The sequence below is a fragment of the Helicoverpa zea genome, chromosome 21, assembly GCF_022581195.2.
Source record: "Helicoverpa zea isolate HzStark_Cry1AcR chromosome 21, ilHelZeax1.1, whole genome shotgun sequence".
Classification (NCBI taxonomy): domain Eukaryota; kingdom Metazoa; phylum Arthropoda; class Insecta; order Lepidoptera; family Noctuidae; genus Helicoverpa; species Helicoverpa zea.
The window spans coordinates 8113888-8139590 of NC_061472.1; the positions used below are offsets into that span (position 1 = coordinate 8113888).

The 25703-nt window shown below is 36.2% G+C and overlaps 2 protein-coding genes and 1 pseudogene across 2 annotated transcripts; all 3 read right to left on the reverse strand.

The window, feature by feature from the left end:
• Positions 1–4823: 4823 nt before the first annotated feature.
• On the reverse strand, positions 4824–11140 carry LOC124641047 (annotated as a pseudogene).
• Positions 11141–11832: 692 nt separating this feature from the next.
• On the reverse strand, positions 11833–15175 carry LOC124640700 (glutathione S-transferase 1-like). Its single transcript, XM_047178591.1, has 6 exons — positions 15019–15175; positions 14059–14209; positions 13732–13790; positions 13052–13193; positions 12447–12640; positions 11833–12130 (listed from the first exon to the last, which is right to left on the reverse strand). Exons 2-6 carry the CDS (start codon positions 14200–14202, stop codon positions 12016–12018), a joined length of 654 nt encoding a protein of 217 aa, XP_047034547.1. The 5' UTR covers positions 14203–14209; positions 15019–15175; the 3' UTR covers positions 11833–12015.
• An 830-nt stretch (positions 15176–16005) lies between these two features.
• On the reverse strand, positions 16006–24192 carry LOC124641048. Its single transcript, XM_047179055.1, has 12 exons — positions 24138–24192; positions 23674–23826; positions 22828–22886; positions 22483–22624; positions 20821–21014; positions 20141–20255; positions 18643–18811; positions 18124–18275; positions 17847–17905; positions 17166–17307; positions 16622–16815; positions 16006–16291 (listed from the first exon to the last, which is right to left on the reverse strand). The coding sequence occupies exons 2-12, from the start codon at positions 23815–23817 to the stop codon at positions 16177–16179; spliced, it is 1485 nt and encodes a 494-aa protein (XP_047035011.1). The 5' UTR covers positions 23818–23826; positions 24138–24192; the 3' UTR covers positions 16006–16176.
• Positions 24193–25703: the final 1511 nt, after the last annotated feature.

Genomic DNA, 25703 nt, shown 5'->3' on the forward strand with positions numbered 1-25703 from the left:
TTGGTCACGTGAAGCGTCGACAAGCCTTCTCGCTATGTCCATATTTGTGATATGTAGGGCCTAGTCTCTTTGTATAGTTTATTTTTCCTATTATTATTGAACAGTACTCGCTGGAGAAGTTACTGGCGTTACTGCAATCTCCGTTGAAGTTCCCGTTGAAACCCCTTGACCTTCAGAATGAGTTCAGGAAAAGACAAACCAACCTGGGATAGGGAAGTGGACGGGGCTCTGGATGCCGGCCGGCCAGCGGGAAACTTCCTTCGCATTTGCTTCAGTAATGTCTTTCCACGAGTCAGAGTGATACAGGCACTAACAGTCAGCACTTCTAGCAAGGGTTTTTCATAGTTTTTTAGGCACTTGAAATTACAAATTCTTGTCGTGGTTTTGCTCTGCTTCAATTTCCTTTTACGCACTTCAAACAGAAATCATATTGTTAGTTTCGACATTATTAATGCACTTTCAAAAGTTCATTTAATTGATGTTAAATGAGACTCTTTTGATGGAGTTCTCATAATGATAGTCACCATACTTCAGATTATTTTTGAAGGCGATAAATATAGAACCTTTATCTTTATCTCCTCTTGGAGGAAATCTTTATTTCCTCCTCCTCAGTGATCTTTTTCAAATTAATCTAAAATCCTACTTTCCTTTCCTCTTCCAAACGCATTCGTTTGAACCATTCAGAAGCAGTAACCATAACATCAATACAGTAAGTCAAGCTTCCTTAACTAAGCTATCACTTCTGAAACCTAGTTTAATCCGAGTTGTATTCAAAGTGAAACAAGAAAGTAAACTCCTCAAAGATAAAGTGGATGCCGCTCAATGAATAAGACATGAGTTGGAACGAATTAATATTAATGAAGTAGTTACAACATGTTTACAATTGTTTTGGATAAGAAAACAGGATAATAGTGAGTGTTTCAAGTGTTTTTGAAGGGTTTACTTTTGATTTTATAATGCGATGTGCTTGTTCTACTATCATCATTGAGAAAAACGTGGACTTTCAAGATTGTTTGCCTCAAACACATGACGTCTTGTGATTTATTTATTGAATATTGCATTATTACATTGCCCTAACAACAACTTGGGAAGTGTCAACAAGCCCAGTGACTGCTTGGACCCCATGGTCCGAGGGTTTAAACCCCAAACAGCTAAGACATATAACTACCGATAAGGCAGCAAAATTTTTGCTACCCTAGGTCCTCTGCTTGTGCAGAAGCAGAACCAGCACAACATGCAGTTCTAGGAAGGTTAAGATGGCACAAGAGTATCGACGCACGTAGGTCCCACGGAAATAGCGACATACCATCTGGTCTCCTTACGTCGTCGCGTATGTAGATCTGTATTTCAATACTGTATATGTTTTAGAATGTACAATGTGAATGTACTTTATTTTTTTCCAACGCTGCATATCGAGGATCTCCAGCGACTATTCTTATCTCTTCCAATATTAGTTTTGTTCAATCACTGATGTACATAGTTTAAAAGCATCGAGACAGAAATAGGATCCTTGTTGAGATATCCATCGCCTTAGGCTTTGTGTAACCGGAACGGTTGTACCGGATATTCAGTCCAATTGCTATCAAATGTACTCAATTCTAAAGATAGTTGAACATATTCTTGATTGAATTATCGTCAATTAAAATGAATCGTAAAGCAGACATTGTTAATTTTTGTATTCTTTGATTGTTCCATCTTCAGCAGTCATGTTTTCATTTCCGGTTACTTGTTTTGCAGATTACAACAAAAAGAAAGTTGCATTGATAAGTTCCTCTTTTTGGTTGTTTGAAATTTTCTTCTTTTTGGTTGTTTGAAGTGTTCTTAGTAACAAGTTAAAGCAACTATTTAGATTCGATTATGGCTGTGCCTATGGTGTAACTTTGAAGCAATTTGAAATTCATATTATTGTACTTTATATAACATGTAAAAAATAAGACAGGTTACTTACTCTATTAAATTAAAAATATATGTAATATACAAACAAATTAATAAAACACCAAAAAACCAAAACAGTCTTTAGGAGATGAGTAAAATACTAGAAATTTCTGTCGACTGATTTATTCAGACCGGCGGCGCCTTATTTATATCTGCAAGCCTGCGGCAGCGAAAATCTGCTTTTGAAATTTCAAAATTTTGAATTTGACGTTTAATCCTGGGGGCTACCGTTTTTTGTTTCACCAGATGGCGCAACTGTAGCGTGAGGTCTAAAACTATGGCAATCAAAGTTCGTATTATGAGCGCTAAAACTTATATCTACATTAGATGATTATATTAGAACATATGTTAAGGAGATGAATTTCACACGAAGATTTTGTGTCGACTGATTTATTTAAACGGGCGGCGCCCTATTTATATGTGTACGCCTGCGACAACGAAAATCAGCTTTTGAAAATTTAAAATTTTGAATTTGACATTTGAACGTATTGTATTTTTCTTCATGACTATTGAAGGTTGCCAGTCGAAAAGGTTGTATGCGTTTCATGTCGCTACATCACTCCCCCCTAAGCGAAGCGAACGTTTGGTTTAACTGTGCGGCCGGAACGAGTGACGATTGTGTCACGCTGTGGTTTTGCCGCTGCTGCTGGTTGTGGCACTATGCTCGGGAAGCGTGATGGCGACGCTTGTTGCTTATTCTGCATGCTTGAGGAAGTGGGAGTGATTTCCTCTTCGTTAAGTAAGTATGCCGGTTTCAATCTGTCGATAGAGACGACTGCTGTACGCAAAGGCATCTGGATGGTAAATTGTTTTTCTCCTCGATGTATGACTTCGAATGGACCGTCGGTGAATATTGTGAGGTGATTGCCATCTATCAATCTTCGAAGATGTTGAACAGCGGTGTACATGGCTAATAATTCGCGATCGTACACGCTGTATCTTCGTTGAGTTTCTTCGCTCATGGATTTTGAGAAAAATGCCTGTGGTTTCCCAAACTTTGTCGACCTTTTGTTGAAGGACGGCGCCGATGCTAGTATTCGATGCGTCAGTGTATAAACTTAGCGGCGCGTTGGGAATCGGGTGCGTTAGCGTTGTTGCTTGGAGTATGCTTTGTCGGCATTTCTCAAAAGCTTGTTCTGCCTCTTGTGACCATGTTGTTTCAAGCCAGTCTTGTTGCCAATATGTTGCCGCGAGGTTCTCGGTGAGTCGGAACTGGCTGCTACGGCGGTGCTGCGAATCCCAGTGGGTCGGGACCGGTGCTGCGAGAGTTGCACAGCGCCGCGCTAGTGGCTAGCGGCTGCTTCGGCGAGGGAGATTCTCGACCGGCCGAAGTGCAGTGAGCTGGAGCCAAGGTCGCTGGATGTGGCTGAGGGTGCTGACCAGGAATGTGCGTCCGCACATGCTGGTGGTCAGGGATACTCGTTTGAAGCTGGCTGGCTTGAGGAAGGTCTTGCTGTTGACGCGACGATGAGCGATAGCGAGAACGGGAGGGAGGGTGGCGGCGGTGTGTCGCGCGCCGATGGCTTGTAGGTACGTGGTTATAACATTTTGCTGCGCACCGTCGCTGTAGTGGATGAGGCGTTTGAAGCGACGGTGGCGATTGAAGCAGATAGCAGATTTTGTTTTCACATCACGTCGGGGTCACCAATTAAGGAGATGAATTTCACACGAAGATTTTGTGTCGACTGATTTATTTAAACGGGCGGCGCCCTATTTATATGTGTACGCCTGCGACAACGAAAATCAGCTTTTGAAAATTTAAAATTTTGAATTTGACATTTGAACGTATTGTATTTTTCTTCATGACTATTGAAGGTTGCCAGTCGAAAAGGTTGTATGCGTTTCATGTCGCTACATATGTAATACAATAGAACTATAGTGTGAACGTATTGGCGATGCCACAGTGTTGCGCAGTGCCGTTTTGCTCGAAAAAGACATGCGAACACAAGTTTCCGAAAGATTAAAGAGTGTCAAAGCAGTGACATTTATAGAACCCTGATCTGTATTTGCCATAATTAATCTAAAGTATTGTTAAATATTCACAATATTAATTTAATTAGAAATATAAACCCTCGCGCGTAAACAAACAGTGGCATTTGACGTTTCGAAGACCACACGCTACACAAGCGCCTCTAGCGGCGATTTCATACGCGATAGCCCTCATTGCATTTTTCTTCATGAGTATTGAAGGTTGCAAGTCAAAAAGGTTGTGTGCGTTTCATGTCGCTACAAGTCATTATTTGACACCTGGTGTCACTGGTGTCGCGGCGCAACTAAGCCGCCGCGGCGTCTCAGTAGCGCTGTCAGGGGCCGCGCCGCCGGCTTCATTTCGGGGCAGGCTTAGCCGACCAGTATATGATGGTATTTACCTCTAGCCTGCCAAGCTGGTTTTCACAATTGAAAACACCTATTCTTCTGTCTGATTTTCTCTTCCGTCTTAATTTATGAAAACTAGGTACAATTCTTCACGGTATAATATATTTCGATGTTTTCCCATAAAAATATGGTAAGCCATGCAAATATATGCATTCGTTTCTCAATAATTTGTTTGTATTCTTTTTTTATTATTTATGTAAACGAAGTGCGCGACAACTAACACTTCAATCACTTTTATCAACATTATACTCAATACTTTATAATATCCGGGGCTATTGCGTTGAATTTAGAAAGTATGTTTTGTCTGCCTGTATAGTCCCTTACAAAAAGTTCACATTTGGAGTAATTTAGATTTAGTCCTATTGCTTGAAATTAATTTTGAAGAAAGGATAAATCGTTAAGAACAGTATCTACTTGGCCTCCCATGGTTCCGTCATCAAGGTAATAATTAATAATTCAAATAATAATAAAAAAGTTAAACATTTATGAAAATACTTAATTTTATTTTACATTGCAGAAGAAAACATTCAATTTTTCATTTAATTAATAACACTTTTTACATAGTCTTGGAAATATTGTAGGCCTGGAACGTTCGCTTTTATGTAGAAGTCTTGTTTTGAGCAACGCTCAAACCATGCAGTGAGATTGGGGTACCTGAAAATATTTACAGATAAGTAAGTTTATAGTAGGCAGCTCTTTGGTAATTAAAATTGCATCTTGTTGGAGGAATTTTCCCACCACTTTTTCATCCCAGCGAAAACATGATCTTAGAAAATGGTGAAGGAGCGGACGTTTTGTATTATTTTCAGTCTATTTTGGTACTCCAGAACATTGATAGTGATAGTTGGTCGTTTTAGAATTCTACTGATTTTTTTATTAACAAAAGTATTGAGTAGTCGTTACTCACGAAGCTTTATCGATGGGTAAGATGACGTTGAAAGTGCTGATCATGGCAACAGTGCTGATGTCAGCTAGTGTTAGTGAGTCTCCGGCTAGCCACTGGCCGTTGAAGAAATTTTCAAGAAATTCGTATCCTGATTTTATTTTATCCAAGTTCTGCTGTTTGAAGGATTTTTCACCGTGATATAGGAGGGGTATCTGAAAGTAAAGGAATTATAAAAACAAGTCTTAAAATAAGTGCCGATAACAAAACGTAGGTACTGTAGCGCGTAGCGCGCTAGGGACCGGGTATCTTCAGGATATTTCAATTAGAACATTAAATAGAACTTTAACTTTAGGTTTATTGACTGACGGCAGAGAAGTGACAACTTCAGTATCAAAACCTATTCTATTCTAATATCTTTAAATAATTGTCCGGCCAGGTATTAAAATATAATGAATTAAACCTTGCGGCAAAAGAGTTTCTACCTACTCTACCAGTACCTACATTCGTTTTTTGATATCTGAGTATCTAACTGAAAACTAAAACACAATCGTATCGACCTATGTATTTTCCCAAAATGAGTCGATTACTTACGACTCCGATTAAAATTAGTGTCACGAACCTTAAATGGAACTTACCATGGTTTCTCTTAGTGTTGAAAACAATATGGCGTTGCTAAAATGTAGTCTCTGGTCTACAACTGCTCTCTTTTTCGGTTCTTTTGGGTAAAGAGAATCATCCTTAGCATATTTGTTGACTAAGTATGTGATGATCGCATGACTGTAAAAAAAGTTTCAAGTATTTTAGATCGCTGTTTTTAATTCTAAGAAGAGTTTAGCAATTGGAACAATATTTTGTTGTCAATGCAATTTCAATTCAATTAAATACAAATAAGACAGAGTATGGTCCTTTAAATAAAGAAAAAACTAAGTGTCTTCTTGACAAAATGTTGACGGTCAAAATTCTTGTGTGTTTCTCACAAGAACACTCCATCTCTTCCAAGAAAGACATTTTATGTATGATTCGTCCAATGCACTATTTTTAGTTGTATATTATCGTTGAAAATCACTATATAAACATTGTAGAAGCTCACCTGTCCCAAATAACGAAATCTTCATCTTTCAAAGTTGGTATAGTGTGCTGTGGGTTTATCTGAAATTTAAAATGTTACACTTAATTCTTAGAACAAAAACAAAAAAAATAGTCGTTGTCAGAAAAAAATCACAGCAAATATTACACTTTATTTTTTTCTTTACCACAAAAATCAGATCAGGAAAATTTACTTAATTAAGTGTAGTTACCTTCAAGAAGTCGTCCTTCAAATGGTCTTTTCTGCCTAATAAATCCATGTCAACTAATTCCACACCACGCAAGTGTAGAGCTTCGATCACCATGAAGACTGACCGGCATGGCGCGCTAGTATCTTTCTTGTAAAGTTTCAAACCCATACTGAAGTCTAAAAGACATACAATGAGTGAGTAAAATAGTTTAAAAACAGGCTAAATGATGGGGTAGTCGACTAATATCAAAATAATAAAATAAAAGTACACCCAAAAAAAAATATGTGCTAGGTATAGAGGTATATTATGAGAACAATAGATAAGTGGATTTCTAAGTTGTGTTTTGTGACACTGTAAATAATTAGTATTAGTATATTTTGTATAACGTACTTACCCTTTTACAAAACTCTCTGTATAAGAAGTCTTCAACGACTGTGCATACTGTTGATTAGATGAATGGTTTTTATAAGAATATTGTCTCCTAATCACCATTGCCTTTCCATGTAATTTATCAATGAGAAAATCTCATTGCCGGGAACTTATTGACGTAAACATTAACTGATCCATCTTGCTTATCAATTGTTATGAAATAATTTGACATGGATAAGTGCCAAATCATTCTACCATGATGTATATTTTGGAACATAAAATCATACTGCTTGTGATAACGTGTAAAGGTGGACGTGTGAAGTTAGGTACTTTAGGAAACTTCAAGCTAATAAAATGATTACAAAATATTATCGTAGATACTATAAACATTGTCAATAACTGTTGTATGAATGAAAAGTTGCTTTTTAGATGGAAATATATGTTGCGCCTACCAATCTTTTTAATGTTAGCATGAAAGCATATCAAAGGAACTTTCACCATGTAATTCGTAGGTATTATTTTTTACAAACCAAACATCAAATAAAAGCTCAAAGAAACAAAAGTACTTTTTTAAATAATTGTAGCATTTGCAATTAGAGCACAGTAGATAAGTTATCTCCCTGGTAAAGATTAAACTTTTCTTTCAAAGAAAAGGAATAGCGCTGCTAGAAGAAACTTAATTAATTTTGCACTCTCAACCGGTGGTCGTTCGTTATTGTCTTGCAGTTGAGAAATCTGCTTGTGATGTAAAAAAAAGCTGTAGTGCTGATCTGACGATAATTTATCGAGTGCTTTCATTTTGTGGCTTTTCTTCTTTATTCTTTGTATCCTGATGCGTTGTTTTCTTGATATAATTTAACTTTTGTCGTATACTTTAGTTTAAATTGAGAAGTGGTATGTTTCGTCATCTTCCTGCCCTGTTCCCAAGTAATTTGGGGTCGGAGCAACGTGTCTTCTTCTTCCATTCCTCTGTCAGACATCATACTTACATCCACTCCCTTCTGCTTCATGTTCTCTGTCAGGCAATCAATGGTGAAGTGGTAGGTTTAAAAGTAATAAACTAACAGACAATGTAAAACAATATTTATTTAATTTGGTTCATGTAGAAGACGTAATTGTTTCGTTCAGTGAATGGCATTTTTCAAAAATTCTTGGAAAATCCGCAGGCCTGGCACGTTTGCCTTTACGTAGAAGTCTTGTTTTGAGCACTGCTCAAACCACGCGGTTAGTTTAGGGTATCTGGAAAGAATTTGAAAACTTTATTGGAAATATTGAAATTAAAACTGAAAGTGTTTAATTATTATTGTATGAGAAGAAATCTGTGGCCTGCAGTAGGACAATAAAATTCTAATGAAGCCAAATGAAGATGTTAGATTTGTTTTTTTCCCTGTCCACCTCTCAAATACTTGGGTATTCGAGTAATCTATTCGATGTGGGCTTATCTATAATCTGTGTAACATTTAAATAATATAAGCTTCTTACAATGCTTTATCGATTGGTAAAATCTCGTTCAAACCGCTTATATTAGCCATGGAGCAAATGTCAGCCACTGTGATGGAGTCGCCAGCTAGCCAGGGCCCATTGAAGATTTTTCAATGAACTCGTACCCTGACTTAATTTTTTCCAGATTCTCTGGTCCGAATTGTGTCTCGCCGTGGTATAGGATGGGTATCTAAAAGGTCATAATTGAGATATTAGTCTCGTATTCTGTTCTTAATATTTGAGGACAAGGAAAACAATAGGTTCTCAGTTTTATTTTAAATAGCGTAAGTAACTTTAAATAACTGATTCCAAACTATATTATAAGAAAGTTTCAATACTGGTATATTCTAATAGGAACAAAAAAAAGTTTTTATTCATTGTTAACCACCTTTTTTTTGTTACATAAATAAAGATAAGACCTACCATACTTTCTCTGAGGGCTGAAAATAGTATAGCATTATCAAAATGCAGCCTCTGATCTACCAGTGCTCTCCTTTTTGGCTCAGTTGGGTAAAGTGAATCATCCTTAGCGTATAGATTGACCAAGTAAGTGTTGATGGCATGACTGAAATTAAAAATAATTTATCATGTAGAAGATAAACTTTTGTACATAGACATTAAAATGATTATTTATGTATATAGAATCTGACACTTCTTTTATTAATGTTTTCTGTAATAAATTCATAATTAATTTAGTGCTCAGCAACATTCAGAGCACTTCTTGATTGTTGTGGCAGTCAGACTTAATTTTGTATCTGCGCTCTAGCAAAGCAGTTAGGTTTGCCAATGTTTGATATGGATAAGAACATTAATACTTTAGGTGACACCCATAATACTTTCTCCGAAACCTTTTCTTCTTTGAAACCAAGAGATATTCAGTTTAAAGTGTAGTTCAGTACCTGTCCCAAATAGCAAAATCTCCGTCGACCAACGTTGGTACGGTATGTTGGGGGTTTAACTGAAAAATATAATTTTATAATTACCAAAAATATGCGAAGCGTGATATGGAAATGTAAGTTTATGTTTAATCACATTGGAATTCTACAAAGATCCGGTAAATGAGATTAAACTGCGGCCAAATGCGGTCTGATTACAATATAATAAGTGAGATAAAATTATTGTATAATCTGTACAAATTATTGCGCAATAAATAGTACCTACATTATTTGTTATCATTTGTACATCATTGGCAGTCGTTACTTGTAGTCAACCAAGTTTCCGAGAGGTATTCGGTTGCTCGGGTAACTAGAAGGCTAGATTGGCAGTCGGTCCGTGTAAAACACTGGTACTCAGCTGCACCCAGTTAGGCGTCGTCCTAATTGGCAGCGATCGCACGATGGCGCGATGCGTTTTTCATCTCACGATCTTACTATCTCACTTGCGAGGTTCAAATAGGACACTCTGATGAAATCTATAGGTTTGAACTCATCGAACGACGAGAACGCATCGTGTCATCGTACAATCGCTGTCAATCAGGACGACGTCTTAGATGAAAAAGCCATCGCACCATCGCGCGATCGCTGCCAATTAGGACGACGCCTTAGACCTCAACATGGTACCTAGTTGGGAAAAGGCTAGGCAGATGATGAAGTAGTCTTACCTTCAAAAATTCTTCCTTAAAATGTTCGCGTTTTGCCAAGTCCATGTTAATATACTCAACATTAGGAATGTTTAAGATTTCAATCACCATGTATACTGACCGACAGGGCGCGCTAGTATCCTTTTTGTATAGCTTCAACCCCATTTTGAACCTGAAAATAAGGTTTTTTTGGTAATATATGTGGAAAATTTTGTACCTATATACCTATTTTTAACGTTGATTGAACATCCGTCACTCAACGTCCAACAATTATTTTTTACTCGTGTCACCAACATTACTTGAACTAAAACATATTGATCCTAGGCCTGTAAAACAGAAAACTGATTCTGTTGTGTCAGTTCTTATCTTCCTGGTCTTCATTGGAAAAATATAAAAACTGCTTATAAACGACGTCTTAAGCCTATTAAAGAGACCCTAGCTTCGACCTACTCTTTTACCCTTAACTTTTTACGATTCACGTAAAATTATGGCTGGTCGAAATATTGTTTGTTACTGCTATTTTCCATCGAAAAAAAAACATGATATTTAACATCAAATAAATTTTCATACTATGAAAGTACTTACTTGTGTTTTTATCAAATAATCTTTAAGACACGTCGTCTTCGACTGGTGATGACAACTGAGATGTTCCAAGAACAAGTTTGCAAACATATTTTGACGGTAAACTTATCTATGCGGTAAACCAGACTAACCCGTCCATTATCATCTGTTACGCAATAATGAGATAAACTGATTCTGCCAAATCATTGTGTTTTGTTTTGGAATCAATAATGTTTCTCAATACTGAGGTAAGATAGCGGGAAATAAGTAGTGTTAGAATCTCCTTCAGGTTATAGAGGTAGAAATATCAGGGGATGTAAGAATCTCTTTCAGGTTGCAGAGGTAGAAGTATCACAGGACTCACATAAAAGAAATACCAGCAGTTTACTTTTACAGGTTAATTTTAGGCGGTTAATTCTAGCGTTACAATTATGTATTATCAAAATTAATTTCAAAATTGTAACAATTAATATCGCTAACGAAATCCCAAACTCAACACGCCAAGTCCCGCCTTTTCTTTTTTTTTTGTTCAATAATCCGGCGTCCCGTCTGACGTTTATTTTCCGCGTTGCCAGTTCTCAAAACCTTTTACAACCGAAAGAGTATTCAAACACTATTTAATTGGAACACCTTACACTTATCTTTTAATGACGTCTGAGGGGATAATATTACCACTTAGTTTATCTTACCCAGTGTTTGTAATGTATTTAAATTATTCCAATTGAAACGGTTTGAAGATCGGGGAACAGTGAATTGGCAGACTTAAGCATACTTATATTATAGGTATGTAGATATTATTTTATTTATCATTTTTACCGTATTTTTTTCTTAGTCTCTAATGGCCAATGGAACTACACATTTCGTCTTAAGTCGTCCTTGACACCTTCAATCCTCTCAAAGCGTGAGACTATGCTAGGAAGTTCTGAACCAAAGCACTCCAGAGATGATCGTATAAGACACTAGATATGAATGCGCACTACGTATAATCTACTGTGCAAACCTTGAGTTCTTGCCCTGCTTGGTTAAATTTTGAAGATGGGCTATCTAACATTGACATAATTGTCAACTCATTTCAACAGTACTCTTGATATTAGCGCGTTTAAATCAACAATCTCGTCAGCTTTATAGACAAATGGTTACTTGACTTTTGAAGAATTGTTGCTCTTTCTTTTTATACAGGCGTTTTATAAAAACGCCAAAAAGTTGTCAGGTAAACCCATGGGCAAAACTATTTTTGCTAATAATATTTTCTCTATTTTCAATTTTATAACTAAAGACATACTTTGTAGCTACACTTTAATTTCATTTATCTTTTTATGTTTTTATTGTAGGTATTGTTTGAATGTTTAATAAATAAAACATCAGCATTTTATCTAATCAGTATCATTTAATAATGTTGTAAATATGTTTAATCAATTCATTCATAAATATTAACAAATGCAACGCAAAATATTTGTAAAAGAAACACTCAAAAGCATAAAAAACACTTAAATAACTTATAAAATAATATGCAAGCCTACAACATAAGACTGCTGAGATTATCTTGAGCTTTAGCCCAATTTCAATTTCTTGAGACCCCGGAATTGTTCCAATCCGTATTCATTGCCCTTCTTATAGAAGTCTTGTTCACCGCATCGTTTCAACCAGCCCGCGAGGTTGGGGTACCTGTGAGATAAAAAATTGCACTTCTAACAAACAATATTTTTACTACATTCATTATCATTACCTAACATAGAGGTTAATGTTAATCTTTAAATAAAAATTATGGAAGAAGAAAATATGCTACGTCAATTGTAAATAAAATTAAGATAAGAGCAGGATGATATTGAGAATCCTGTTTCTGCATATCTATTTATTGATTCATACGGTTTCCTCGAACCATGCAGCGAAAGTTAATTCTGACGTTTTTGGAACTCTATAAGTCTTGGACCACTAGAATTTGGTTTCGTACTCGTTGTTTTTTCTTTGGAATAGTACTTACAACTCCCCGTCTATAGGGATGAGTTCGTTCATGGTGCTGATGGTAGAAACGCAGCAAATATCTGCCAACGTTATTTGGTCACCAGCAAGCCATTGTGATGATGCCAAGAACTTCTCAGCGAATTCGTAAGCCTTCGTGATCTTCTCCAGGTTTTCGGGTCTGAATGATTTCTCTCCTTTGAAGAACACTGGTTCCTGAAGGGAGTTTTAATGAGTCTTAATAACATTTATTAAGATTAACGCTACGCAAAATGCAAAATCAAAAAAATAAAATGTTGTTGCCGAATTGAAGAACTTCATCCCTATTTCTAATTAATAGAATATTGTCACAATGTTGTGCAAGGAATTTATTGAATCAAAAGTTATGATCGTGCTCGTTTCGTTTTATTCACACACACAAACTTCACGCAAATTATCTTAGGTTTGGAAATTGATGTTTTTCTTCATATCCGGCTGGATGTTGACCACAATGTTGTGGTCCTTCATAATTCAAAATTTGGTGAATATTCTATAAATTACAAATAGGGATCGGAATTAATGTTCGGCGTTATTTGAACTCGATTCCTTGAAGAGGATTAGAACATAATAAGTAAAATAGATACTTACGCCAGTCCCTCTTAAAGCTGGAAACAGAATTCCACTATCAAAGTGGAGACGTTGATCAATGACGGCCCTCTTTTTCGGATCAGCTGGGTAAAGAGAATCGTCGGCTCCATATTTGGTCACCAAATATACAGCAATGGCGTGACTGCAAAGATAATAGTAATTGTTGAGATAATCAGCTTATCTTAGTTATTTTACTAATCTGTTGTTGCCCTGTACTCTCAGTCGTATTCACATTTTAGTCATTAGTATATTTATAGTGATAAAAAAATAATGTTGTGATAAGAGGTTTTTTGTAAACAACCGCCATTAACTTCATGATTGTCTACATTTTGGTTGTTACGTCAACAATTTTTATATCAACCAACAGCTACAAAAATTCTCATTCAAATTGGATACTACAATACATAATAGGTACAATTATTCCAAGTATCTAGGTTATTCCCAACCAAAAACCAGTCACGTGGATGGACAAATAATAATCCAATTTAGGAATGGCCTATTAAGTGTAATGTGTAAGGTAGGTACAGTCAATTTGTACCTGTTTGTCCTTGTACTAAGTAAATGTTAAATAATGACCAATTCGTTTGTTTGCTGAGTGATTAGAACTTCATTATACTGGTATGTGACTCTAACATTATCTCTAAAAAACGCGATAACAGGATAAATATGTCTATACATACCTGTCCCAAACGTAAAAGTCATCATCTTTTAGAAGCGGCACAGTGTGTTGAGGATTCACCTGTAAATAATTGAAAAGGGAATTTTATTTAAAACCTTAGTCTGCTACTGCAATAGTCAAATGATTTATAATGTAAGAAAAACTGTGTTCAATAATAAATATACCTAAAGCCTTTTTCTAAGACTGACAAATGAAAATCGGTTCAGCCAAACATTTGATAATTACGCATAAATATACAAGACAAATCGAGAAATTATTTTTTTTAATTCGCGTCTGTTAAAACTGGTGTTTCACAAAATCTGTTTATTATAGAACAAAATGCTCATACCTTCGTAAATTCTTCTTTGAGGTGGTCTCCATCCAATAAGTTGATATCCACATACTCAACATCTGGGATATTTAAGGCCTCAACAGTCATAAACACGGACCTCACAGGGGGACTGGCGTCAATCTTGTAAACTGTCAAACCCATTGATATTCTGAAAGAAGTGTTAATAATATTTTATTTAAGGTTTAAACTTTTTAACAATATATTATGTACATTTCCCTTAAAAATAAAATGATAATGATGACGTTTCTATCGTTTTTAAGTAACTTCCTCCAGTATCGTTAAATGCAGCCTCATAGTCTTTTTCCATAAGTAGGCCCAGGACATATTTTTTTTATTTTATTTATTATTTTTATATATATTTTTATATTATTATTTTTTAAAGTAATTTGAAGTATGATGAAACTCATTACAAAGGGAACAAATAATTTACGAACGATCTGAGGTCGGGAAGCGGGGGAACTTACAATTTTTTTGTTAAAATATCTGGTAAAAAAAAATGTGTTAAAGATTTTGCGTAATAATTCCCATACGTAAAAGTATTATGCATAAAAGTGTATTGATAAACAGACAGCGGATGTAACAAGCTATTGTTAGTAGTTCAATACTGTAGATAAGAGGGGACGAATGCATCGTCGTTTTCAATCAAACAAGCTTTGTACTACAGGAAGTTAACTCTATTGATTCAAACACGAACATTTTGTTTATCCGAATAGGAAATTGGAAAGCGAAGGTAAACTCGAGCAAAGTTCTAAAAGTACATCGTCGTATAAGTAAACTTTAGACTCCATAATTTAAAAATTACATCTCGAATGTTAGTCAGCCTTGAACTCGTTTGTTGTTAATACACAAACCGGTTATCACACAACTAAACCATTATTCTAATTTAAAGAATTATTATCTTTTACATGGTAAATAAAAATAAAAAATACACCAGAATTAAAAATAGCAAGAACGTACCTTTTAGATTTTGTTCAAATGAAAATCCGAGCTCGCTTATTCGCAGAGACGATCGAATCGCTTCAAGTTGTGGACCGAAGTGCCACAGGCCGCTGCAGCCGGTTCGTGTGGGACGTGTTGTTACCGTTATCGAGCCAACCACGTATATAAATAGATACGGCATTATAATCTCTTATATTTTCTCCAAACGAATAAACAACTGATAAAGTTTGGCATGTCATCGTATCGTCTTTGCTAGTGGCCATTGCATAATAAGTACCTAATATGGATTACCAGCTGTTAGTGGACGATAATTCGCATCACATGATTGTTTTTAGTACCGTAATCTCTGTACATATGATTCGGAACTTAAACTGCTTGTCATCGCAACAATTATTTATAACTTTTTCCTTGTCTATTTTAATCGATGATATTTTAATAATCTCCACAATCTGAGATTACTGGCAATGTAATGCTTCCTGACCAAAAACCATGGGCTCTGTCATTAACACTAGTAAGTATATTAGTAAGTAGTTTACTATTGTTTTACGCTATATACTTGAAGATTTCCCTGTATTTAATTTATTCTAAGTGACCGATTGAAACAGTTTGATGATCAGGGAACAAAAATTGGTTGAGGAAAGCATGCTGCAATTTTTTTCTTACTCGATCTTTTATTTTCTTTTATTTAAGTATTGGCATATTTCAATATTTTCATCTTTGGATATTAGCGCGTTCAAACAATCTCGTGAGCTTTATAGATGAATGGCTACTTGACTTTAGGATAATTGTTGCTCTCTCTTTTTATATAGGCGTTTTAAAATGGCGCAAATTATTATACGGTAAAGGTAAAACCCATGGGTTATGCTAAACTATTTGACGGAAACGGCTTGGTGGAGTGGAGTCATTTTGTCAGTCAAGAAGTAGTTTGTAGCTACAATATCGTTCCGCTGACGTTTTTATGTTTTGATTTTATTGTTTGAATTTTTAATAAATAAAACAACTGCATTTTTCTAATCAGTAACATTTAATATTAATAATAATGTTTTTTCTGAATATTTTTAATCTAGTCATTAATATATTGCTTTAACAAATACATGAAGCATTTGAAAAGCAATACTCAAAGGCATGAAGAAACACTAAAAATAAAAATCTGGGCATCTGAGCAGGTCTTGAGCCTTAGGCCAATTTCAATTTCTTGAGATCCCGGAATTGTTCCAAGCCGGGTTCATTGCCCTTCTTATAGAACTCTTGTTCCCCGCATCGTTTTAACCAGCCCGCGAGGTTGGGGTACCTGTAAGACAAAAAATTGCACTTCTGACAAACGATATATTTTAACTACATTAATTATCGTCGTACTTCCAGAAATCTTGTATTTTGGTGAAGATATTGTTTCTTTAAATATAAAATATATACGTCATTGGACTATTATGACTGATAGAGGATTATGGAAGAAGAAAAATTTGGATAATGACGTTATTGAGAATCCCATATTTTCTGCATATTTAGTTACAATATGGTGTTTTAGAACCATGCAAGAAAAGTTTATTTGTATTATTTTTTTTTTAAACCTAACCAGAATTTTGTTTCATACTCATTGGTTTTTTTTTGGGATAGAACTTACAAATCCTTGTCTATGGGGATAATTTCGTTCATGGTGCTGATAGAAGACACGCAGCAAATGTCTGCCAACGTTATCTGGTCACCAGCAAACCATTGTGACGAAGCCAAGAACTTCTCAGCGAATTCGTAACCCATCGTGATCTTCTCCAGGTGTTCGGATCTGAACGATTTCTCCCCTTTGTAGAACACTGGTAGCTGAAGAAATATGGGTTAATATTTATTGAGTGCAAGTAGAACCAATCGAAAAGAGTTCACTTTTAAGATGCAATATATAATTGTATAAAACGTATAATGTTAAATGTGCAATACCTGAAATTAGTTTGATCCGAAAAATGAACAGAATCAATTAAACCACTTTATAATATACCTAGGTTACATTTATAACAAGCGAAGTATTCCAAGGATTGCCCGGGTAACTGGGTTCAGACGGTTAGATAGGCAGTCGTTCCTTGTTAAACATTGGTACTTAGCTGAATCTGGTTAGACTGGAAGTCGACCTCAACATAATTGAGAAAAAGCTCGGGAGGTGATAATAAGGCACTTACAACAGCTTCCAGTAAAGCTGGAAACAGAATCCCACTATCAAAGTGGAGACGTTGATCAATGACGGCCCTCTTTTTCGGATCAGCTGGGTAAAGAGAATCGTCGGCGCCATATTTGGTCACCAAATATACAGCAATTGCGTGACTGGAAAGATAACAGTAATTGTTAAGATTTGTTGACCTGTACTCTCTGTAAGGGCTTCTTCACAATTATCACAACCACACCACGTTGCAGCGACAAAATGTGGTCAAGCTGTGGCTATGTGCTGTGGTCAAGCTGTCGCAGCGGGTTTTTGCAGTTGCGTCCTGGTACCGACAAAATGTCGATGTGGTTGCGTTATCACTGTTTTTGCGAAGTGGTAACCACGTGGTCATGTGCAGATATACTCCGGCTTTCGTAGAGAAGTCATGGAGGAAAGATTGTTGTTGCTGTCGTTCTTTATCCATGTCGTGGCGATGTGGCCGCGGTGCCACCGCCGGTGGTGGCGTTGCCGTGGCGATGTGGTTGCGATGTGGTCGTATTATACAGGTGGTCGATATACACACCACATGGCGTCGTTGTGGTGAGGTTGTGGCTGTGGTGTGGTTGTGGCTGTGGTGTGGTTGTGGTACGTGTGAAGAAGCTCTAAGTATCACTTTCATTGATATGCCATGCGAGTACGAGATAAATATGTCTATACATACCTGTCCCAAACGCAAAAGTCATCATCTTTTAAAAGCGGCACAGTGTGTTGAGGATTCAACTGTAAATCATTAAAAAGGCAAAATTGCAATAGTCTGATGACTTTAAGCTCTTAAGTTTTTTGTTTTTTAATTTAAGGTAAAACTACATTAAGTATATTATTGCAATGTTGTATCAAATCATTTTATGCTTAAAATATTAATAGCAATCTTCACATCCAAACATCATCTTTGGTTCATGAGTGTTCAAAATTAAATACGAGTGTGATGTTCAAAATACCTTCGTAAATTCTTCTTTGTGCTGTTCTCCTTCCAACAAGTTGACATTCACATAGTCAACATCTGGAATATTTAAGGCTTCAATGGTCATGAACACAGACCTTACAGGGGAACTAGAGTCGATCTTGTAAACTGTCAAACCCATTGTTATATCTGAAAGTAGGTTTAAAGGTTTTAGAATATACCAGCGGCCCGGGACGTGTTTCGCTACGTATGGTGATGATCCCCCATTTTGTATAAAGAAATGTGATAAATGAAGAACCACTCGACTTATTTTGTGCAACCTTCACATCTACTAAATAGTCCGAACAAAGCCTAGACATTTGGTTTTTATTGGCGAGGTGGCAAAGCATGCTATGGGAGCTGTCACGCAATCTGCGAAGAATCGAGGAACAGCGCGTCCGGATAATGGCATGAGGATTTCATACCAACTTTCCTCGCCTCAGCGAACATTCCCGAAACTCTGCAAAAACGTGGCAGCACCAGCATTATGAACGAATTGGACATAGTAATAAAGTACCTTTTAGATTTTGTTCAAATGAAAATCCGAGCTCGCTTATTCGCAGAGACGATCGAATCGCTTCAAGTTGTGGACCGAAGTGCCACAGGCCGCTGCAGCCGTTTTGTTTAAGACGTATTGTTACCGTTATCGAGCCAACCGCGTGTATATATAGATATGGCATTATTATCTTTTATATTTTCTCTAAACCAACCAAAACATATTCAAACTAAATCATTTTATTCCAATATTTTTTGTTTGTCTACATGATTTTCGCATGCTCATTTTGTATGTGTCAAGACATATCTACTACAAATCTGAAACACCTACTTTTTTCAAAAAGATTTACCATGGAGGTTCTTGCCCGTTCTTCTCCATAGGAAGCTACTTCAGCCATGCTTTCATGCTTTGCTTTGTATTGATATTCATAAGGGCTTGTAAAGGCCTACATTAAATAAATTGATTTGACTCTAATAAACTGATAACGTTTGGCGTGTCATCGTTTTGTCGTAGTGGCCATTGCATAATATTATAATGCGAGACAGCTGTTAGTGAACGATAATTCGCATATCATGTTTTCATTACAGTAATCTTTGTACTATTTATTCTGAACTGATTGTCATCGCAACAATTATTTGTTAATTTTTCCTTGTCTATTTTAATCGATGACATTTTAACAATCTCAACAAACAGAGCGTTCTGTCAATTAAGTACTTAAAAGAAAGCATGAGTTTTGTTCTTAGTAAGTTTATTAGAAGTAGTGTACTTAGCTATATTATTGTATTGACTTACGCTACATACTTAATCTTAAAAGTCCTCACCGTACATTGTTTTCCTTCGTCCTTATTTATTCTCATTCCACGTATTTGTCGTATCCATGCTAAGTTGTGGGTTCTTTAAGGCGGTCGGCGTGCGCGCCGTACGCAAACATTGTCATTTGTTCACGTCACCTCTGACAGTAATGACCATTGCAAGGCCAAACGACTCGAAACATGCCATCAGAGAAGGAGTCGCCTATCTGAATAATTGACGAAAATAAACTACCCAACAAGCTTATTCTAGAGTATCGATTTTATTTTTAAATAAGTTCGGACAAGAGTGTTAAACTAGCTCATGGACAAAATTGTGTGGGATCGTGCCATATTGACTTCTGAGTAATTTTCGCAATCGATCTGGTTTGGAAAAAATATCTAACTAAAACCGATCGTCTGAGGAATAACACGTACACAGGAATAACAAAGTTAGAAAAAAATACATCTCAATAAATAATTTAAATGAGTATGCCACTGTTTTAATAATGACCAACCAATTTACCTAATTAAAATAAAACACTGAAGTGGTGGAACAAAGGAGACAAAACAAATAATAAATTATATTTTTATCGTATTTTTTATTCGCGTTCATAACACATTATATTGTCTTTATCAAAAAAAAACTATAGGGTTCTTAAAAAGAACCTTGCCAATAAAAGATTTTAGTGTGTATATTCATTGCTTGAAGTAGGTACGGAAACAATTTAACGAGCCAGATATTCTTTCAGCAGTCTGCGGAACTCCAAAAGGCCAGGCTGGTTTCCTTTCTTGTAAAAATCGAATTCTGAACAACGTTTTATCCAAGCGGTTATGTTTGGATATCTAAAAAATAAAATTAAAAAAAAAACTTAGTATTTTGTTATTAGCAGGTAATAATTATGCGAAGTAGATCTTAATATGAAGCAAACACTAACAGGTGGTGACTGAGCCATTCCTGAAAAATTGTCTATTTCGTAACGATTACAAAACCTGAGTATGATTATCTCATCAAAAATAATGCAAGTTTGCAAGTCATCGCACCACTCATGACAGTTTATTATCGTATGACGATTACATGACATGAAGTGATTTGCCGAACTCACCGACCTTTTTGTGACTTCGTCTAAAGCAACAGTTGTTTTTTTTATTTATTTAATAGCATTCATCCTCAGAAACAAATAAATGACCGTGTTGCTTAAAGCGAAGGAATTTGAAATGGGGCGAAGATAGCTCTCAATAATTTATACGAATAGTGTGCTGAAGTGCACAATGTGCAAAAATTACAAAATGATGGCAGATTCATGAAAGAAGAAAACAAGCAGCACCAACCCCAAATAATAAAATTGGGGTAAGATGTTGAAAATAAAGATGTAACGATAAAGGGATGATTTAAATTCGAAGTACTTAAAATTTTTCATCAATTAGAACCAGTTCATTAGGAGTGCTGACAGTTGCTACACAACTCATGTCTGCGATTGTCAATTCATTTCCAGTTAGCCAATGAACTCCAGTCAAAAACTTCTCCGTGAAATCATAGGCCGATTTGATCTTAGCAACACCTTCAGGCTTTAAAGATGTGGCGGTCCCGAAGAATATAGGCTCCTGGAAACATATATGTCAATATTCTTCGCATCTTTTTCAACAGCTTCTAGAATCTTTGAAATCTAGAGTGAGTTAATCTTGAGCGAGCCGTAAACTCATGATCAGCTCCACAATAAATAATAATTATTGTCAAATGTCCCTTCCTACCCCCCTATCTATCCCTATCGACAAATAATATTGGAATTGGGATTGAATACATTTAAATAAAAACCAGTACTATTAGTTTTCAGAATTAAACTGATATAGGCAGATGTTTACACAGGTAAACTGGTACCTATACCAGAGTTAATTAGAGAAATAGAAATATAACACCTCCATTCCCTAGAGAAAAATCACCTATATATCCCATTGCGCCCTTAAAGTGAATGAAGGACGATTTTCTTATTTAAATACCACCAGTAGAAATAGTTGATTTGTCTTTTTCTTCAGTTGAAATTTATTAGGGCTGAGGCAAAAATGCAATATAAATGTTTTCTCTTATTGCTTTATCATGCAGTGAAATATATTTATAGATTTGGAACACACTGATATAGGTAGGTACAGCGGTACCAACAATATACGTAATTCTTATCGTTTGTTATTTTGTATAATCATCACATCACATGGAAGATTAGACAACACTGGCTATTCATGATTAACTTCCTCGTGTTTTTTTTATCAAAATAAACTTTTTATTTACAAAGTTTTTCCTCGTTTATTTTACCTGGCTACAAGTTTATTCTATGATGTCCCGACTGGATTAACAATTATCAGCAGATGTTTGAAGTTACTTTACACCAATGATTAGACACATTCATCATATACAAAATGTATAAAAATTTAAAGGTTTTCGGTAATAAATTTTAAATATAAACACAGCGCTTTCCGTATTATGGAATTACCACACAAAAAAAAAAAACTTTTTCAAATCGATTCAGTAATTTCGGCGCCTAACGCGGTGTCCTGCGTGAGCGACGAACGCGACGCAACACGAGGCGACGTAATGCGACGCGATGCTATACGCGACAAATGTCCTACGTGATTTTGGTCATTGCTTCTCAAATAATGGAGAAGCTGTGTTACAATACATGTTACAATTTTGCTTGAAAGTTCATATTTAAAGTACAGACAGCAACATTCTTCCAACTTGTTTGTGCTAATGAACGATTTCTTTAATGTTTATGTTTTTTGTCCCACAACAATCAACGCTTCTGAATAGTTCGTGGTGTCGCATCTGGTCGCCCTCAAAACAAGTTCGCGTTACGTCGCGTCTCGTCGCAGACTGTCACATAGGCCGCATGTAGGGAATGCCATTGAGTTCATCGCGTACGTCGCGTTCGCAGCGTCGCGTCGCGCCTCGTTCGTCGCTCACGCAGGACACCGCGTTAGACCTCTTACAAATAAACAAAAATATGTTTTCTCTTAATATGTTATTATGATTTGATACCTATAGATTAAAATGAATATGCTTGTAACTGTATTTACTTACATCGTTTTCTCTCAAAGCTGGATATAGGATGCCGCTGTCGAAATGCAGTTTTAAGTCCACAAGAGCCCTCTTTTCCGGGTCAGTTGGATACAATGAAGAGCTTTTGCCGTATTTATTCATCAAATACGTTATTATTGCATGACTAGAAATAATTGAAATGACTTTTTGTAGAAGTTTATGTGTGTATGTACTTAAAAAAATATTTTTAACACTTTCTTGACCTTATCAAAGATTAAAAAAAAACAAAGTTGTTTAAAAAATCCAAAACCAATAAGGGAATAGAAAGACTTGAGTAAATCAAAGTGGGGGAACACCTTACTTTGTTAGTAAATATTTTATAATCACCTATCCCAAATTTGGAAGTTTCTATCTGTCAGAAGTGGTATTGTGTGCTGTGGATTCATCTGAAAAAAAGTATACCTAGTTCTCTAATGTTTCATAATTTTCGACCTGTGTTCAGTAGTGTTTCGTTTGTATAGGTAAGGTATATTTAGACTATTTAGTAAATTTCTCTTAGCATTTCCTTAACTCATCATCCTCCGAGCCTTTTTCCCAAACTATGTTGGGGTCGGCTTCCAGTCTAACCGGATTCAGCTGAGTACCAGTGCTTTACAAGAAGCGACTGCCTATCTGACCTCCTCAACCCAGTTACCCGGGCAACCCGATACCCCTTGGTTAGACTGGTGTCAGACTTACTGGCTTCTGACTACCCGTAACGACTGCCAAGGATGTTCAATGACAGCCGGAACCTACAGTTTAACGTGCCATCCGAAACACAGTCATTGGTGTCTAAGATATACTTAGAAAGTACATACAAACTTAGAAAAGTTGCATTGGTACTTGCCTGACCTGGAATCGAACCCGCGCCCTCATACTCGCATTCCTTAGCATTTCCTTAACTATAAACTCAATTATGCCAAGCTGACCACAGTTACCATGACATAATTATCATCCTCCTGCCCTTATCCCGATGTTATTTGGCTTCGACGCAGCATGCTCTCTCTTTCCATACTCCTCTATCTGACGTCATCTTACTAGTAACATTATTTTTAGCCATATTGACTTTCACACAATCCATACATCGTTTCCACAGCTTCTCAATACAAAGGTCATGTTTATTAAAGTAAGGTGCAACAAACCTATGAGAGTAAGGTATGGGAAAAATACAGTTGTTCTTATCACAAGAAGTACCTTTAGAAACTCATCCTTTAGATGCTCGTCGGCCAACAGGTCAGTTTCAACATATTTCACATTAGGAATTTTAAGGCCTTCGATAACCATGTATACCGCCCGCACAGGGGGACTGGCGTCCATTTTGTATAATGTTAGGACCATGTTAGAATTCTGAAAGGAAATAATTTCAATATTTTTTCGTAATATTTCTGTAATTTATTATTCACAAACTGGTCATCATCTGACTAGTCTTTTCCCAACTATGTTGGGGTCGGCTGCAAGTCTAACGGGTCTAAAATTTCATTTCATTTCAATTTCAATTTCAATTTCATTTCATTTCATTTCATCACTGTTTTACAAGGAGCGAATGCCAATTTGAACCCCTCCACCCAGTTACCCGCATATCCCAATACTCCTCGGTAAGACAAACCAAAAGAATAATAAAATAAGATAAAGTAAAATTTAATTTAAAACAATCGTACCTTGTTGACCACTCCGTGTAGTGATAACCTCGTTGAATCCGCGAATCAGAATGATTGGATAAACGCTGTAGGCATAATATCTAGCAGGACATGGAGTTGCATTTATTTATTTCCATTGTGGACGCGCATTTTGTGGAGAAAAAAAACCTGCAAGGGCTGCGGGATTGTTCGAAAGAGTTGATGATGATGATGTTGTCCTCCTAGCCGGTTATTGGTTACGGCAGCTGGTTCTCATGTAAGAACAAGACAAGACATATTATAGTGCACCAGCTGAGGGCCGATTTTTTCATACATCTGCCACATTACTTTTATCTGAAAAATATGTGTCACGTTTTGACAATTCTTGTGTAGAGAATATGTCAGTCTTATTTCTTAGATATTGCCTTTAGCGTATGTCTCGTGGCTTAGTAGTACACATAATTAGGTTCCAAGTTACCTTGTCCAATGCTGCAAGTTTTATTATTTGCTGGCTGCATCTTAAGTGGTTTCCTACCTCACTATTATGTAGCGTCTTACGTCGTTGCATCCTCAAGGTCTATTACGCTTTGTTAATGAATTCTATAAAAAGTAGTCCCGATAATTGTTTGATTATAGAGTGGGCGTACATACAAACATGCAAAGATATAATAAAAAATGTAAGTAAATACTGAATGTTGTTTATTAGTGGACTGCCAAGAAGGGTTACGATTTTTTACCGACATTTAAAAAAGGAGGTTCTCAGTTGGACATATACCTATCTATTATGTATGTAACTAGGCAAATACATGTGTTAAGTTGAACCGATTGGGAGAAAGATGTTGTGGGGTGTCTGTTTTATTTTTTTTTGGGATTTTTTTTTGAACTACAGATTTATCTGTTAGTTGGCATTTGTATGTATGCTGGACAAAATTTGTGTCATTCGTATCGCCTGCCATCTATTAAAATGCGATCGAACCAATGGCACTCCACAAAATGTTTAGAAGTCTTGAACTACGATTAAAACGTTTACGCCAGACATCTTGCGGCGAGTAACAAAACTAGCACAGTGAACTCCAGTTATATCGTCAACATAATTCTGCTACTCGCCGATAGAGGTCGCTAAAAATATACTTTAGCTTTGCGTGAATAGATGGCAACAAAATAATGGCTTCCAAAATATTGTCATTTTTAGGTCCATAAAACAAACTTAGGCGGGTATGTGCTTGTTTACGTTTTAAAGCTTTTTATACACTTTCAAATTATTTAGAAATTCTTTTGTATCGAAAGGGATATAGGGATTACACAACGCACGAAATGAAAAATAGAAAACTAAATTGTTTAATAAGTTATTCTGAGGCATTTTATTTGCCAGCTTCGTGATAATTTAGAATTTATGAAATTAATTTAGATTTAGCCCCGCTCACACTGAAACCACGCCAAAATATTTTAATAATATGACCCATACTACGTATAGACGGAAATTTAATTAATCCAGCAAGCAGACATCGACAAGGAAATTGCTCGTTAAAAGTTCCATGGAAATTGCATTATGATGGCATATTGCAAGAAGCCTGGCTCGAATAGGCAGCCGCGGTAATGAGAAATTGA